This window comes from Merops nubicus, unplaced genomic scaffold (assembly GCF_000691845.1).
Source record: "Merops nubicus isolate BGI_N331 unplaced genomic scaffold, ASM69184v1 scaffold19248, whole genome shotgun sequence".
NCBI classification, from domain to species: Eukaryota; Metazoa; Chordata; class Aves; order Coraciiformes; family Meropidae; genus Merops; species Merops nubicus.
The window spans coordinates 1-15,850 of record NW_008623861.1 but is presented as its reverse complement, the minus strand read 5'-3'; the positions used below and the strand labels follow the sequence as shown (position 1 = coordinate 15,850).

General features: G+C 37.8%; 1 protein-coding gene across 1 annotated transcript; it reads left to right on the top strand.

Annotated features, from left to right (window-relative positions):
• Positions 1 to 1,222: 1,222 nt before the first annotated feature.
• On the top strand, positions 1,223 to 15,546 carry NDC1 (NDC1 transmembrane nucleoporin; the record flags this gene model as incomplete). Its single annotated transcript, XM_008945222.1, has 15 exons — positions 1,223 to 1,328; positions 1,628 to 1,802; positions 2,311 to 2,449; positions 3,813 to 3,921; positions 4,710 to 4,761; positions 5,519 to 5,651; positions 7,838 to 7,930; positions 8,849 to 8,930; positions 9,818 to 9,973; positions 11,045 to 11,296; positions 11,431 to 11,549; positions 11,792 to 11,842; positions 13,103 to 13,166; positions 14,343 to 14,443; positions 15,386 to 15,546. Coding segments are annotated over exons 1-15 (1,739 nt in total), but the record flags the coding sequence as incomplete, so codon positions are not given.
• Positions 15,547 to 15,850: the final 304 nt, after the last annotated feature.

The window sequence follows — 15,850 nt, the reverse complement described above, 5'->3', positions numbered from 1 at the left end:
TAGCCAGTGCTGATAACTGAGCTGCAGCTGTGGCAGGGACAGGGAGGGAAGCAGCCCAAGGCCCACATGCTGAAAAGGGCTCCAGGGGGGAGAGAGTGCACATCTGTGTTGGCAGAGCCTGGGAGTGCCTGGCTTTGGCCTTTCCTGCACCCTCCAGATCTGCTTGTGGGCATAGCAGAGGATGTTGCAGCAGTTTGTTGCATACTGTGACCCGATGCTAACATTTAAAATCTGTTCATAAAATAAAATAAAATCACTTCTCCTGCTTTACTTGACAAGGTGCCCTTTGATGGTTTGGTGTTTTTACAGTCACGTGGTAGTGTTCATATATTTGTTCATGTATAATATTTGTTTAGTTCCCCTATTGGTTTTGGACTTGGCCTCAAATCACAGGAACTGACACTCTGTTATCTTTCAACTTTGTGTTTTTCTGCATAGTCTTTGGGGTTTGAAATGTGAGTTTCTGTATTACTTATAACCATAACAGCCATAATTCTTCCTGGGTAGAAGTAACTGCTGCAAAGCTCACGTAGGTTTATTCTTCAGATGTAAAAAAAGATAGGTTAAGTGACTTAGTTGTCTCTTCTCAGTGCGTGGACACACTTCCCCTTTCCACCCTGTGCAGCTGCTGTTTGCATAGTTTTAAGTTTTCTCTCACTTGGGTGCATTGAATCACAAAATGAAGTTCCTGAAAGAGCCCCTGTGGAGGGTGGAATAACTTTCCTTCCACTGTGCACGCAGAAAACAGATTTTTTTAGATGGAAGCTTGATGTGTGTGATCATTGAGCTGCTCTGGGCAGGGAGACTTGGTTTCTTTCCCCCTTTGATTAGTTCTATTGGGCTTTGGTATATTCAAAAGCAATTTATTCTGTGAGGAGTTTCTTTTAATTGTGGCTGTATGGTTGCAGCTTTTATTAAGGGAAGCTGTCTTAGTTAAGCCATAGTTTGATTCACTTTGAAATAATCTTTTTTTCTTTTTTTAAACAAAATTCTGAGTATTCACTTATAAGAAAACCAGTTATAAGGGTGTAAAATAGTTTCTGTGAAATTTAAATATGTTTTTAAGCAGAATCTGATATGAGACTATAGAGTCCATACCCCATTACTCCCCTTTATGCACTTAGTGGATTGTTGCAGACTGCTTAAGGGTGCTTTGCTGTTGCTTGATGTGTCACTGGTGTGTTACTGCAGTGTTCTGAGCAATAATAATATTCTTTTTATTTTAGATTCTTTGAATGATCTATATACCTCCTACGCCATCTTTTGTATCCTCCTCATGTCTGTGGTGATTCTGGTGATAAGCATCTTTAACGTTGAATTTTATGCAGGTGGGTTTTTGTACATCAATGAACTGTCTGTGATCCTTGAATTGAATAGGATGACCATTGAAAGAGATTTGTATTTACAGTTGTTATCCTAACACTGAAAGATTTCTTTTTACATTAATACAGACAACCTGTGAAGCTTATTCTTAAGTAATCTCAGATTTCTGCTCACCTCATGGCTCAGACCCTCTAGGCTGAGCTGCTTCATTGATTTCTTGATCCTACAGTGACTGACTCCAACTGTCAAGAGTTCTTTGGTGACAATGCATGTACAAAAATTCACTTTGGGCTTTTATTTACAGTTGTGCCATCAATACCATGCTCTCGATTAGCCCTGATAGGAAAAATGGTTCACCCTCAGCAAGTTATCCATTCCTTTGTCCATGCTGTCATGGGAATGTTGGTTGCTTGGTGTGCTGCAGTTATGACAAAAGGGAAGTTCCAGTTTCTTGCTGTGCCCTGCACACCTTCAGAAAGGTAATTATTTGTGTGTGTGTTAAAGAAAAACCATGCAAAGAACTTCTCTTGAAAAATGTATTTGCTGATGGCTTGTTTCAAACAAAACTAAAATTCCAGTACTGTGAAAAAGAATCATTTACATGCTGTTCATTGCTTTGTTGAATGAGAGGAAATGCTCTACTTTGTAAATGTTACAATGCACAGAGAAGTAACTGGGCCAAAAAGAATTGCCAAGGTTCTTAATGGAAAGCTGAATGGTGTCAAAGTGGTTGTCACTTGAATTAAGTCTTGGTCTTCTGGTTAATGTGACCTGTCTCAGAAATACTGGAAGCATCATCATGCATAAATGACAAAAATAGGTGATGGATGCCTCCTACTTTAGAAGAAACTCAGTGAGATATCATCACATGTACTGATCAGGAAAGTAAAATCAAACTTCTGGTTTGAAATTCTTAAGTCTAGAATTACTTTTTTTTTTTAAAAAAAAAAAAACACCTTGGAATTAATTCTAATTTTTCTGTTTTAGACTAAATGATGCTGCTCCTCAGATGTGCCTAAATGAGTATCACCTCTTTTTTCTACTTTCTGGAGCTTTCATGGGATACAGTTATAGTCTTTTGTATCTTATTAAGAACATGAATTATTTGCCATTTCCAATCATACAGGTAAGAGGTTTAAACACCTTTTAAGAACCATCTTTTTAAACAGAAAGACATGTCTAAGTAAAACAGACATCAGAAAAGCCTTGGTTGTTTATATATTTGAACGTGGCAGCAGCAGCTGTCTGTTGGCATGCTTTCACCCCTGGATGAAGCACACACTCAGCTTTAAATGCCACTAGTGTTCTTCTTCCACCTTCCTGCTCACCTCCTTTCAAATGAACACATATCCAGGATGCTGTGGCTATAAAATCCACACCCCCCTTGGGATTGTTGCAGAAAGTGAACTACAGGAAAGAAACAATATACACCAATTGAGTATTAACTCCTGGATCTGACAACAAGGGTCACCTAAAAGCTGAAAATCTAGAAAGTGGGGGGGATAAAAAGAGCATTTTATCAATTGTAACTGAATACCAGCTCACTTAAAATCTAAATAGCAAACTAAGCCTTGCTTATAGCTCAATATCCAAAGGTTGTTTCTGTGTGTAGTGCTATGGAAACTGAAATTCCATTAATTCCTTTGGTGGGGGCTTTAATGGTTCTACAGGAATCTGTACCAGTGTGAAATGATGAGGAGTGGCTTGTGCAACATCTTAAAAACCATCTTTCTTCTGTTGCTGTAGCCTTGCAGCAGCCACTAACTTTGCACAATTCCCAGACTTACAAAGTCCAACCAATTTGGCAAAAAGTGTCTCTAGACAAGGTTGCTGGTATTAGTGGAAAACTTTGAAGTCATGACCGTTCAGTTTGGCAGGAAACCAAATATTCACATTGGCTATGCTCTAGTTCTAGTCATTTTTAAAGTTTTATATCTGAATGATGTTAATTATTTTGTTTTTAATGCAACTTAGCCAAGTAAAACATGAAATCACTGTGGTTTCATTTGCATATAGTGTCAGTTGCTTTAGTCATTTGGAAAGACATATAATTTGTCTGTGTGGAGAAAAAGGCTTCAGTATTTCATTAGTTTCACTGCTTGGAGGATTACTGACTCATGGTTGTCTGAATTTTCCCCATATTTTAATGGAACACCTCTAATCTAAAAGAAATTCAGTAGATTAAATAAGCCTTCTCTGGGGTTTTTTGTTTATTTTGCATTACCCAGCATTATTCTAGTTTGTTCCCCTGTGCACAGAGTTAGTTTATCCCATCCTCTATTTTCATACTGCTACAAGCAGGAAAAGGGTGAGAACTAGAGGTGCTCATAAATCGGCAGATAGAGATGGGGAGAATAAAAAGGTTTGGGTTTTTTTTTTTAATTCAGCTAGATTGCAGGTTTTGAAATGCCTCAATTTTTTTTTCACCATCTCATTGATTTATTCTGAATGCAGGATACTAACCTCTCTTTTTGTTTGTTTGTTTTTAGCAATACAAGTACTTACGTTTCAGAAGATCTTTGCCTCTGCTCATTAAACACAGTTCTGTGCAGTCGCTGTCTTTTGTTAAAAACTTCTGTTTTGCATATTACTTTTTTGGTAAGGTTTCCTGAAATTCTCTCTTTTTTAAAAAAAAAATTAACTCTAAAACCAGATGCTTTGGGCCACTCTTTACATACTCATCCTGATTTGTGGCAAAAAGATGATAACTCTGAAAACACAGTGCAATTCCAAAGAAGTTTACTGTGTAATTTATATTCACTTTTTTCTTTAAACTTTCCCAAGTATTTTTTAACATGAATAAATATCTCCATGCTTTGGACTGCTCCTTCCATTGCCTGCTATTGGAAATGTAGCATTGCAGAGTTGAACCTGACATACCAGCAGTGGGCATGACTTCACTATATGTGATGTTGCTATATTTTAAGTGAAAACATGTTACTTTTCACTTTATATTATTTGGAGGAAGCTGGAGAGCTGAAAGCAGTATGACTCCCTCCCATATTAAAAGGACATTTGCTTTTTAAAACTACAGTAAAAAAAAAACCTGTGCTGATAAAGATGATTTCACTGGACTTCCTGAAAATCAGGATTTTTTTTTATGTTATGGTGTAATTATCCTCCTAAATGATGTCAGAATATGCCAAAATTATTTCCAGATTTATTTACATTATGGGAGACATTAGAAGTTCTGTATTGGTTGCTCTTCTTGTTAGTGAAGACACAAGTGGGCAAACCAAACCTCAAAGGCAGATCATTTCCTGATGCTTGTGTGTTACAAGACCAGTCTCTTTGCCTATACATGAATTCTACTCTTGTCTTCTTTTTGGCTTATTTTTGGTTTTGCAGTGTCACATTTTTTTCAGTGTTTCTTTTTGATCCTCTAGGTTATATCCCAAAGATCTGGATAAGTACCACAATGGATCTTCATATAGACAGGTAGGCAGCACGTGGTGCTGGACACTTGCAGGAGAATATTGCTGACAGTTCCCTTTGCTGAGGAAGTCCAGCTTAGCAACTGGCTCTGTGTGTCTAGTAGTTCCCTGCCTCCCCACACAGAACATGGGCAACATTGGGTACTTCTGGAATGGATCCCAAAGGAATCAACATCCTCTTGTAGGAACCATCACAGAGTCATAGAATGGTGAGGGTTGGAAGGGACCTCTGGAGATCATCTAGCCCAACCCCCCTGCCAAAGCAGGTTCTCCTAGAGCAGGTTGCACAGGATTGCTTCCAGGTGGGTTTTGAAAGTCTCCAGAGAAGACTTTATCTTGTAGATAGTCATTAAGAAATCCTCTGTTTCCTTCATCTCTCTAAGTGTGTAGAGCATTAGAAAGGCAGATCTCTCCAAATTGCATGTGTGTGTTTTATTTGCTTTGCTGTGCTGGGGGTGGTACATGTCTTTGTTTTTATATGGCTGCCATTTGATTTAAAATGGGAAAGCCACAATCAATACCTTAAGTGACTAAAACTGTAATCATTGTTATTTATTTTATATTTTTTTCCTTTAATTTTTATTCATTTCATTGCAGTTACTGAAAAAGTAAAGAAATGGTGTCTCAAAGATGTTTAAGAAACTTTTGGGGAAAAAAAAAATAAAGGCAACTTTATCCTTGCAATTGTGACTGCTGTAACAGCTTGTTGTAGACAACCTCCCTAATAAAAATCCCTGTCTTCTTGCTTGTTTTACCTGCAGTAAGTTGCATCCTCTTGACACCCTGACTGGCTTGTTGGATCTCTCCTTGTTTTACCATGCCTGGCTGTGTGGTGTGTTCCTCCTGATGACCTGGCACATCGCATGGTTACTCTTCAAAATCTATGCTACAGAGGTTAGTACCTCATGGCAGTGCTCAGGGTTTGACATCAGTGTCTCACAGATAATATTTTCTTTTCAAAAATAGTTTTGCTAGGAAATAACTAATGAATTATTGAATTTTCAAAGAATGCACTATGGATAATAGCAGATAATTGAACAGTTGAGAAAGGCCTGGACTTGAACTGTCCTTCCCTCTCTCTCCTTATGGCAAGACAAGCCTGCCTGTGCTGTTTGAAAAATAAATGCTTTTTACTCCTTTACTTCTATTTCCATGTCCTCCTCCTGTTTGATACTAAATCTGTGCAGATGTTGTTGGGACCACCCTAACAAACAACTACTTTGTGCTTCATGAAGCCTGTTCCATGTTCTTTGTCCTCTTTAGGTGTAAAGACAGATGAGACAGCGTGGGGTCCAAATATGTCAGGCAGAGCTCACTAGCTTGGCCTCTCTGTGTGTTTTCATGCAAGGATTTTGTATTTGAGTGTGAAACTAGCAGAAAACTTGTAACAAAACAGGTTACGTGGGGAGGTAACATCCAGAAACTATAGCTCTCTGTCCAATTTTATAACAGGAAAGAGAAGAAAATGCTGTTGCTCTATGAACCTCAGATTTAAGTGAAACATCAAAGTACATAGTTCTCCAAAGCAGGAACATGTTAAAATAATTCAGGCTGCAGTATTACAATAGACTTCAAGTGATCTTGGGAATTAAGACACTTGTGCTTTTTCATTCAATCATAAAGTTACAAATTAATTTGGCTATAAAATGGCTGTTTACATGTAATGAATCCTATTAGAATAAATGTGAGACTATGACTGAAGAGAGAAAAAAGTCTCAACAACAAAGAATCTGAGAAGACTTGTTCTTTGTTGACAAATCCAGATATTTCTTTATAAGCATACAGAAGAAAAAAATGTTCATTTAATGATTTAAAAAAAACCCCCACACTTCTAGATTGCAGATCAGTAGGAAAAAAAACAAGCCAGGTTTAAACCCTGTCTCAGTATATTGGTGCAAAGCACTCTTAGAGAATTAAATGGCATACAGTGCCCATTGGAGTGCTAAGTTTAATTATAAAAGTCTATTTCTTGTGGCTGCATGGACAAGAGATTAACAAATAAGTCAGTTGAACTGATGTAATGATGTGTCAGAATTTGTAGGCTCCAACAACAGCTCTGAGGTGTGAACAACCTGTTTCAAAGGGTAATGGTTGAAGCACCAGTAAACACTGTGTTCATCTGGATTTGTTGCTTGTAAAACTATGGAAAACAAAAGAAACATCCAGCTGTGAAGGTATAAAAAGGACCTTGCCCTTTTGACTTTTGAGCAAAAGATTTGTTTATCCATATGATTTATTTTTATGAGCTAAAATCTTCCCAAGCTGCTTGTAAATATTTGCATAGGGTTAACTGAAATGTAGAAAATAAATTGTAAACTTGAAAATATAAACATGAAGTTGCTTTACGAACGTTTTAAAAGTAATTGCCACCTCAGATTTCAGTTCTGCAGTTGGAAACAGAGGAGAATAAAGTTATGAGATGGAAAATGAGTGCAGCAACACAGAACTGACAGGTGATCTGTGCCCAAACTGATCCATGTTAAATAGCATTAAAAAAGATGCAATGTTTGATACAATTTAAGCACAGCTATTTACATTCCAAATGTAGCCACAAGAACAGAAACTCTATTAAAACACAGAATATTAATATCATGATCATAAAAATAAGAATTCATTATTTTATCAATGAAACAATGTGAAAAAAGAATTAAGAATTAATTTATTGAGGAAAAGAACACTCAGTTCTTCACCAGCGTGGTTACACTGTTAAAGCCAGACCTTACAGGTTACATTTCAGTCTTGTTTGTGAATATGGTGTCACTAGATTTTTCCTGGGTGTGTGGTTAGAGGAATTTCTTTTCATAATGATATGATGCCTCTAGCTATGAATCTGGGTACAAGGAAGCTATCTGAAAATAAAGATATCTGCATTTTCTAAAATTTCTTAATTTTAAACATAAGGAGTAAAATATTTTGTTGCTGTGTTAGAAATTTCAGGCTGGTTCACAGTAAGTTGAAGCAATGGAGTATGTGCTTTGCAGGTCATCATTCATCTGACAAGTAACAAGTTTGGTTTGGCCTTTCATAAGGTTTTCTTGTGTTTTGCTCTGTATAACACAACTTCTGATATTTCTACTCAGACACATCATTTTCCTGTCCAGCCAACTTTTGCTGAGGAGACAGACCAGTGCCTGCCTAAAATTTTAAACAGCAACCCTCCCCTCATTATAAAGGTAATTAAATTTCCACCATCTTCCCAGCTAGGTGTGTGCTGAGAAATTGTTTCTCAAAGCATGCAATCGGATCTTCTGGGTACCAGTTGTTGTAACTGAGGTGTCAGTTCTTTAAAAAGCTGCCTTAGAACCCTCAAAGAGGCAGCTTCTGGTGGAAATGTGGTTAGTAGTGACATCTACTGGTGCTCACCATGCTGTGCTGCTTCAGCTGAAGGCAAACTCATTTAATCAGAGGTAAGTATTTTAGTGCTACTGAAGTTAAAACAGAAGGTTAGTGACATTTGGGTTTTTTAACTCATCTTTTGAGCCTTTGTCACATAAACAGGTGTTTTATCTCTTTGTATGCTCTTAATACTTTGCCCCTGCTACTTAAATGTGAGTTCTTAGATGTGTATTCTCTTGAAATTACGAGAATATTTTTAAATTTTGTTGGAAGTTGGGTTTCTATTTTAAAAAAAGACAATACAAAAAATCTACTTTAAATCTCTGTGTGAAGGACAGTAATTTTGGCCTGATTTACTGATTATAATACTTAAAAATTGGAGACCTCATATAAGAAGTGTTATATAAATATAAGGATATTCTGCATATGCAAAATCCACATTTACTGATGATACTGCTGTGGTAAGACTGGAGATATAATAGGCTATAGGATAAAAAATGGTGTTAGAACTTCTTTAGCTCCAAAGAAATGACTTATTAGTGAAGTTCTCTGAAGATCTGCTGACTCAACAGCCCCATCCAGAGCGGTTGTAAGGCTGTGTGCAGTGCTTTGCCCTCTCTCTTTTCCTGTTAAGTGGATGGTTTTAGTCTGGGTGAACTCATTCTTCGTTAGGTGTTGCTTTTGTGTGGATACCTGCATTTTAAAGGGAATACATTGGATTTCACATGCACTAAAACATTTTATTTTCTTTGTAGTTTTTAGCCTTACAAGACTTGATGTTACTATCCAAGTATTCTCCTGTTCGACGACAGGAAGTCTTTAGCCTTAGTCAGCCAGGTAATGATAAAAACTATTTCATACTGATTCTTTTTCCTTTTTAAAAAGAAGTTAGTCAAATGCTTTTAGAAATTATTTAATTCTGTGACATTTTAGAAGGCCTCATAAGTAAAAGTATCCCTATGATGCCTTTTCCAAAAGGATGCCTAATTTTATATATATCTATATATGTATTGTTTCATCTACTAACCTCAACAAACTAGTGCCTGTGGTTTGATTTAAATGACAGCCATGAGGAAACACAGGTCTCAGAGTAATGAAAGCAGGGTCCTCTTGACACCACCAGTCAAACAGTCCAAGCTGAATAATCTAACAGCTAGGTACAGAAGCCTAATGTTGAGATGTGGAGTGAGGGGAAATCGAGCATAAATAGTGAGTCACTGCTAGGGATTTGAAAGCAAATAATGACTCTAATTACAATTAGTATTCAAGCCTCTTGCTATATATAAAGATATGGCAGAGAAGGTAAATTAAAACTACTTAAAAGCCTTCAGGAACATTTGGTTACACCTCATCAGGAGTTGTAGTGTTTGTACTACTTCAGAACTGTTTACTATCACTGTTGATATTACTCTATTCATTTTGGTTGGTTAGTGATTTGAGATCTGATCAGCTGAACTGTTTTTCCTGCTTGCTTAGCAGATTTCATTAAAGTCTTTTTTAGAGTTATCCATTGACAGGAGGATCGAGTCTGTCCGTGCTTTCATCTTCCTCTCAGTACCAATAAACTGTCACAGGGAAAAGGCACTGTGCCTTTTTAGAAATGGAGTGGTACTATAATCTCTGAAGCTCATGCTGAGAGCACATGGGCACTGTCAGCACAGATGGAGGGATGAGCATCTGGGTTAAACACACCTACTGTGTTTCCTCTTTGCCTGTGCTGCTAGGCGGGCACCCGCACAACTGGACTGCAATATCAAGGGAGTGTTTGAGTCTGCTGAGTGACCTGACCCAGAGGCTGATCACACAGCAGGAAGCTGCAGCAGCAAATGGCAGAGCAAAGCAGCCAGCAGGAGAGCTGAAAGTACCTCCACGGACTCCAGGTATGTGAGGAAGCCCTCAGAGAAGTTTATAGAGCATGAAAGTACCAAGAGATCGCCTAGGTAGGTTAGTCTCAATTAAGTTGTGTGGGGAGGGTGGATCAGAGTTTCTTGCAAACAAATGCAAGCAAAAATGTCTCTCTCTCTATTTCCTTTTAGGTATTCTTGTTGAAGTAATCCCAAAATAACTAGAAAACTTGGAAAGATCATGTTTATTCTGTTTGTTGACTTTGCCTGATTTTATGTTCAATACAGTCTTTTTTTCCGCATTTGTGTGTATTAAGAAACTCTAATTATTAATTTCAGTAAATGGTTCAACCTACTACAGGGAGAACTTAAGTCTTGCCAAGAGATGCTTTGTAATTTGCATAGCTGCTCTCATGATTAGTTTAAGATGGTAGAATTGTTTTGTGGTGTTGTTGTGGGGACTTTGAATATGTTTGTGATTCTTATTCTACAGTCATATTAGTGAAAAGCCAGTCTGACTCTTGAGCTGTGTGCAGCCTGCAAACATTTCAGGTGCTTTATGAGCCAGACTTGGGCATCATTCCTGGCAGCAGAGCTGTTGGCACAAGGGGTGTGAGGTAGTTGAGTCCCTTGGCAGCCAGTGCCTAGGATACAAGTGCCCTGGGAACAGCAGGGAACTGTTGGTATGTCAGAGGTGAATTTCTTCTAGTTGTGCTGTTCCTTGGATTTTGAGGCTGACATGTCTTTTCTTTCATACCAAACAGAATCAGAAGGAATTGCCATTCCTCTATAGGTAGCCTATTTTCTAGTACTTAATCCTAAAAGCACACTTATGGATATATAGCAGGGCATACTTCTGATGGCTAGCAAAAGGAGAAAAAGAAATCCACCAGGATTCTTCTCATCACTTGCTGTTCTTAAACTGATGAACTTTTAAAACACTGCTTCCTTGTGTACTTCTTTGCAAGACCACAGTGGAAACAGTGTCCTTTAATAAAAGCTCTGATGATACAGAAGTTGATGAAGTAGCAATCAAATAACAAACCTGTCTCTTATTTCACATGCACCAGCCTGCTTGTCTTCACACAGTGTGTTCTTTGCCATTAGGAGCCGTTGTGCCAGAAGAGATGTCTTTCCAATCACAGAGGTCCAGTGTTCCTAGGACCTCCATGTCTTCACTGGTGAAATCATCTCTAATGCCTTTAAAGGCATCGCCTGGGTCTGATGTTGGTTCACCTTTCAGCTCCCCTGCTTTAAATGGCAAGATGGGAATTGTGGATGTAAACTCTCCTTGGCATGGGTCAGTCCACAGTCCTCGTGTTACGAGAAGGGGACCGAAGCTGTGGACCTCGGGTTCAGGTAGAGGTTTTTCCACAGCACTGTTTTTGGCCTTGTAGTAGGCTAAGTAGCCTAAGTGTAGTAGCTGTGTCAATATCTTGAGGATTAAAGTGACTGCAACCAGTTTTTGTGAAGATACGGTATTTCTCTTGCAGATCTGCAAATGAATGGTTCCCACCACGAGTCCTTTCCAGTGCCCTCTGCTTCAAGACTTGGCAGTGAGGCAGTGCAACCAAGATTTATTTACACATGGCTTCAGAATAAGCAAGAACAGGTAGAGTAAAAGTTGGAATAAGATAGGTTACAACCAGTGCAACTTAGGTGTTCTCTCTTCTGGAAGAACTTTCTTTTTTTCTGAGTGAATACTTCCTCTTCCAATTAGTTTACATGACAAAAATCCTTCCCCCCACCCCCTCATCCCTTCATGCTGTGAGAAGATGGGGGCATTGAAGAGGGCAAACTATGCATTCCGTATATAAATACAAATTATATTTATGATCTTTTGTTTCTTTTCAGATCAAAAACTTCTTGTTAAAACGAGTGCTGATAATGTATTTCTTCAGCAAGGTAATTGTGATCTTATGCTTTGTGTCTGAGGAGCATGGACTAGAATTGAGCATATGGGTTCTGCTGTGGCACTATGTACCTTTCTCATGTAGTAAGGGTTCTAAAACCTTTCTTTTATTCTAAGGTTTTCCATTAAGCACAAATTTGTGATAATCCTAGCAGGATTATCCCATACTTGCATAAAAAAGAATAAGAATACTTGTTTAAACTCACCAGATTATAAACTGCATTTTTCTTCAAGCATCATGTCCTCTTAAAACACAACTGAGAACTTAAAAACAATTGTCTTAGTATACCAACTGTAAGTTTATACAGCATCTAGTTAGTTGTTAAATTCAGTTAACTGTTGCTTTTTAGGTCCATGTACCAAACAAATTCTTCATAGCATTCCTTTGTAGAAGAGGTGGTAGCTAGAAAGTTGGGAATTTCTCCTTACAAAATACTGGTACTAGTATTACTACCACTTTTCAGGTGAACTTGAACACTTAAACTGAATTTGAATGGTGTTTACACAGAAAAACAATTGGGTATTTCTCTTGCCATAGTTGAGCAATAATTCTGTTACATTTTACAGAAGCATCCCTCTCCAATTTAGGTCTTTGTTTTTCAGGGATTTAAATGTTTCCTCCAAATAGAGCTCATCTCCTTACAAAATACTGGTACTAGTATTACTACCACTTTTCAGGTGAACTTGAACACTTAAACTGAATTTGAATGGTGTTTACACAGAAAAACAATTGGGTATTTCTCTTGCCATAGTTGAGCAATAATTCTGTTACATTTTACAGAAGCATCCCTCTCTAATTTAGGTCTTTGTTTTTAGAGCTCATATTTTTATATGCAGATTTTCTCTGTGCATGTGATAATGGTTTATGCTTACATGTACAGCAGTGTTTTCTGATCAGTTATAGATGGGCAGAGACTGAGGCAAACAAGATGATGAAATAGGCATGGAGGAATTTTATTGCCTGTTTAGCTCTTGAAAACTAGCTAGCTAATATTATTTTTTAATTTTTTTTTTCTTTTTTTTTTTTTTGGAGTCCCAATTATAGTTTATAGCTTTGTGAGCAGCTTCTGTCCAAGAAGAATTTTAGTTTCCTGAAAGATCAGATTTGGTATACCCTGAGTTCTGTCAGCCTTGCAGGTCTGTTTGGAGGGGAGGAACAAGACCTTACCAAATGTGTAATACCCTGATTGAAGCATGCAGTTTTGGTCATGTTATTTATAAAGTCTACTCACAATACTTCAATTTCTTCTCAGCACCCAGAAGCCTCCATCCAAGCTGTCTTCTCTGATGCCCAGATGCACATCTGGGCTTTGGAAGGTAAGCAGTTTCTATTCCAAGGTGATCTACTTTTTTGACTTACGGACCTACAGCAACTAAAAGGATCCAATTCTAGGTTTCTGGGGCTCTGTGCTTTGTAAATGTAATGGAATAAAATTCTTTGAATCTATTTTGACAAAAGCCTGACTGCATTTCAGGTTAACAGCATCATAAAGGTCTAATTCACTTGTTACTTTTGAGATCTCTTAGTTTATAGTCTCTGGAGGTTTGGTAGAGATTCCTAAACGTGGTTTCTGTTGCTTTTCTTCCATGGGAACCCATGTAGCACTTTCAAAGTTTTTCCAGTAGCAGATTAATGATGCTTTTTTACAACAGTTCTTCTGACTAAAGGCTCTGGGTCTTTGTTAATCACAGAGCTGAGGGAGGAAGGCTCCTCAGGTAGTAACTTAAATAAATGGAAAAGGATGGTCTGCAGAGAATTACCAATGACAGTCTGGGGTGGGACTGTGGGGTTTTTTTGATTGTTTCAAACTCTTGAGCAAATACTGGTATTGATAGAATCTTTTAATAGATCTGACTGTGCAAAAGTTGATCTTTTTCCTGGATTATGTGTTTTATGGGCAGATAGGCCATGCTGTGTTGGATTGAAGGTGATGAGTGAGGAACTACAGAGTCATGAGATGGGACTTGCACATACAGTTTACAGAAGAGGAGAAGATACCATTTGTGTTTTAACTGAGAGCAGAGGGCTAGGGTGTAACTTAAAATATTACAAACAAGTAAACTGAGAAGGGATTTAAAGCTAAATCAAGGTTTCTCTTAAAGTAGTAGAGTTTTCCTCATACAAGCTGAACAAAGAGAGTTAAGTGATCTGGAAATGTTTATGGCTGGAAGAATTGTGAAATTGGTCCTTTCTCTTACCTGTTGTCAGGTACAGCTCTCATCAGAGCAGTGGAAAGAGGAAGTCAGTGCTTTTTAAAAATGTATTTTATATATAATCTGTCTTGCCTTTTGCCATCAATCTGTGGTACACCTGTCAAAGCAGTGGTTTAGTCCTGAAGCAAGCCAAATCTGAGGTAACTGTCACCTCACTGCAGTGAGGCCTGGCGAGTTCCACCACATCAGAACCACCTTCAGGCAAAACCACGATCTCTGTTAATGCTTCAGAAGTTGAGAATTCAGCAGCTATAGGAAATTTTTATGGTTTTTTTAAAGGTCTGTCTCATTTGGTAGCAGCCTCCTTTACCGAAGACCAATTTGGAGTTGTCCAAACTACACTGCCAGCTATCTTGAATACTTTACTGACTCTTCAGGAGGTAAAAAACTGTTAACTTTTCCTTACTGCAGAACAGTGTAGGAGAAGAGAAGATTTTTTTTGTTGATTTTATATTTTGAGCTTGCTGACTAGTCATAACACTCAAGTTGTTACAACTGTAACAGCTCTTCTCTGCTTAATCTAAACAAAGCAGCTAGTTGCTACTAGGTGCACTAGGAAAGAGCTGAATAAAAATTTTGTTAGTTTGTTAAAGTGGCAGAGTGGAAAGCATGTTTTTAATGGAATGTTTCATTTTAAGAAAATGGTGCCATGTGCTCAGTTAAAGACCTTGTTTCAGAGATGCAGCAATTTATAATACTATATTTTTCTGTATAGCTAGGACTTAATCTTTGTTTGGCTTGTGCAACTTGGAGCACTTGGAGATATTGCAAATCACAGGAGATAAGATCTGTGTAGTGTTCTACTAAGACATTAGCCTTCAATTACTGATGTTTGTGTAATGTGTATTTAAAAGAAAATCAGATTTGTTTCTAAGGCTATTCATGTCCTATTGAGATAATAATTTACATTGCCTTAATGGAATTTTTTTGAAAGAATTTAGAGATTATTTAGAAAGTAATTTGGTGTAAGCTCTCTATTCCAAGAACAGGCACCAGGGAAGGGAGGGGAAAAAACCCCAACCAATGCTTTTGTTTCTGAAAGAAGCAAGTCATAATACATCACAGAATTATGTTTCTACTGCAGCATGTGCTGTGCTTAGCATTTAAAACTCATTACCAGTGAATCTTTTTTCACAGAACTTGGTTCTGTGTTCATGTTGATGGCCAGAAAATGCAAGATCAAGCTGAGTCTTCAATACATTTTTGTGTTGTGGTGGCATTTCTGAACTTGCACTTTTGTTTTATTTGACATAAACATGTTGCTAGGTACATTATGAAATACTTGAACAGGTGAAACAAGTTGATTTGTTTTGTTCTCTCAGGTGGTAGACAGGTACTTCAAACTGCCTCATGTCTCTAGCAAGCCCCCCAGGGTGTCAGGGAGTCTGGTGGACACATCCTACAAAACACTGAGATTTGCTCTCAGGGCATCTCTGAAAACAGCTCTGTACAGGATAACTACTGTCTTTGGAGAACACTTAAAGTAAGAACTTCTTCATGATTGCCTGCTTGCTGAGTCTAATTTTAATTAATGTTATTGTCAGACCTGTGAAAGGGGAAGTTTGGGCAAAAATCCCTTCAGGTCATTATTCTAACATATTTTAGTGGTTTTTGATTTGTGGAATCTTAAAAAAAATTCGTGTGTAGCTGTATGGTCCCTCTTAGAATCTTATTATTCACAGATTTCTGGGCAGTTTTTCTTAGTGAATTCTCATACTTGGCCTCTGAATATTTGGGACTGAAACCTGCTGCAGTGCTTGCTCTCCCCTCTCTCCCCTCTCTCCCCT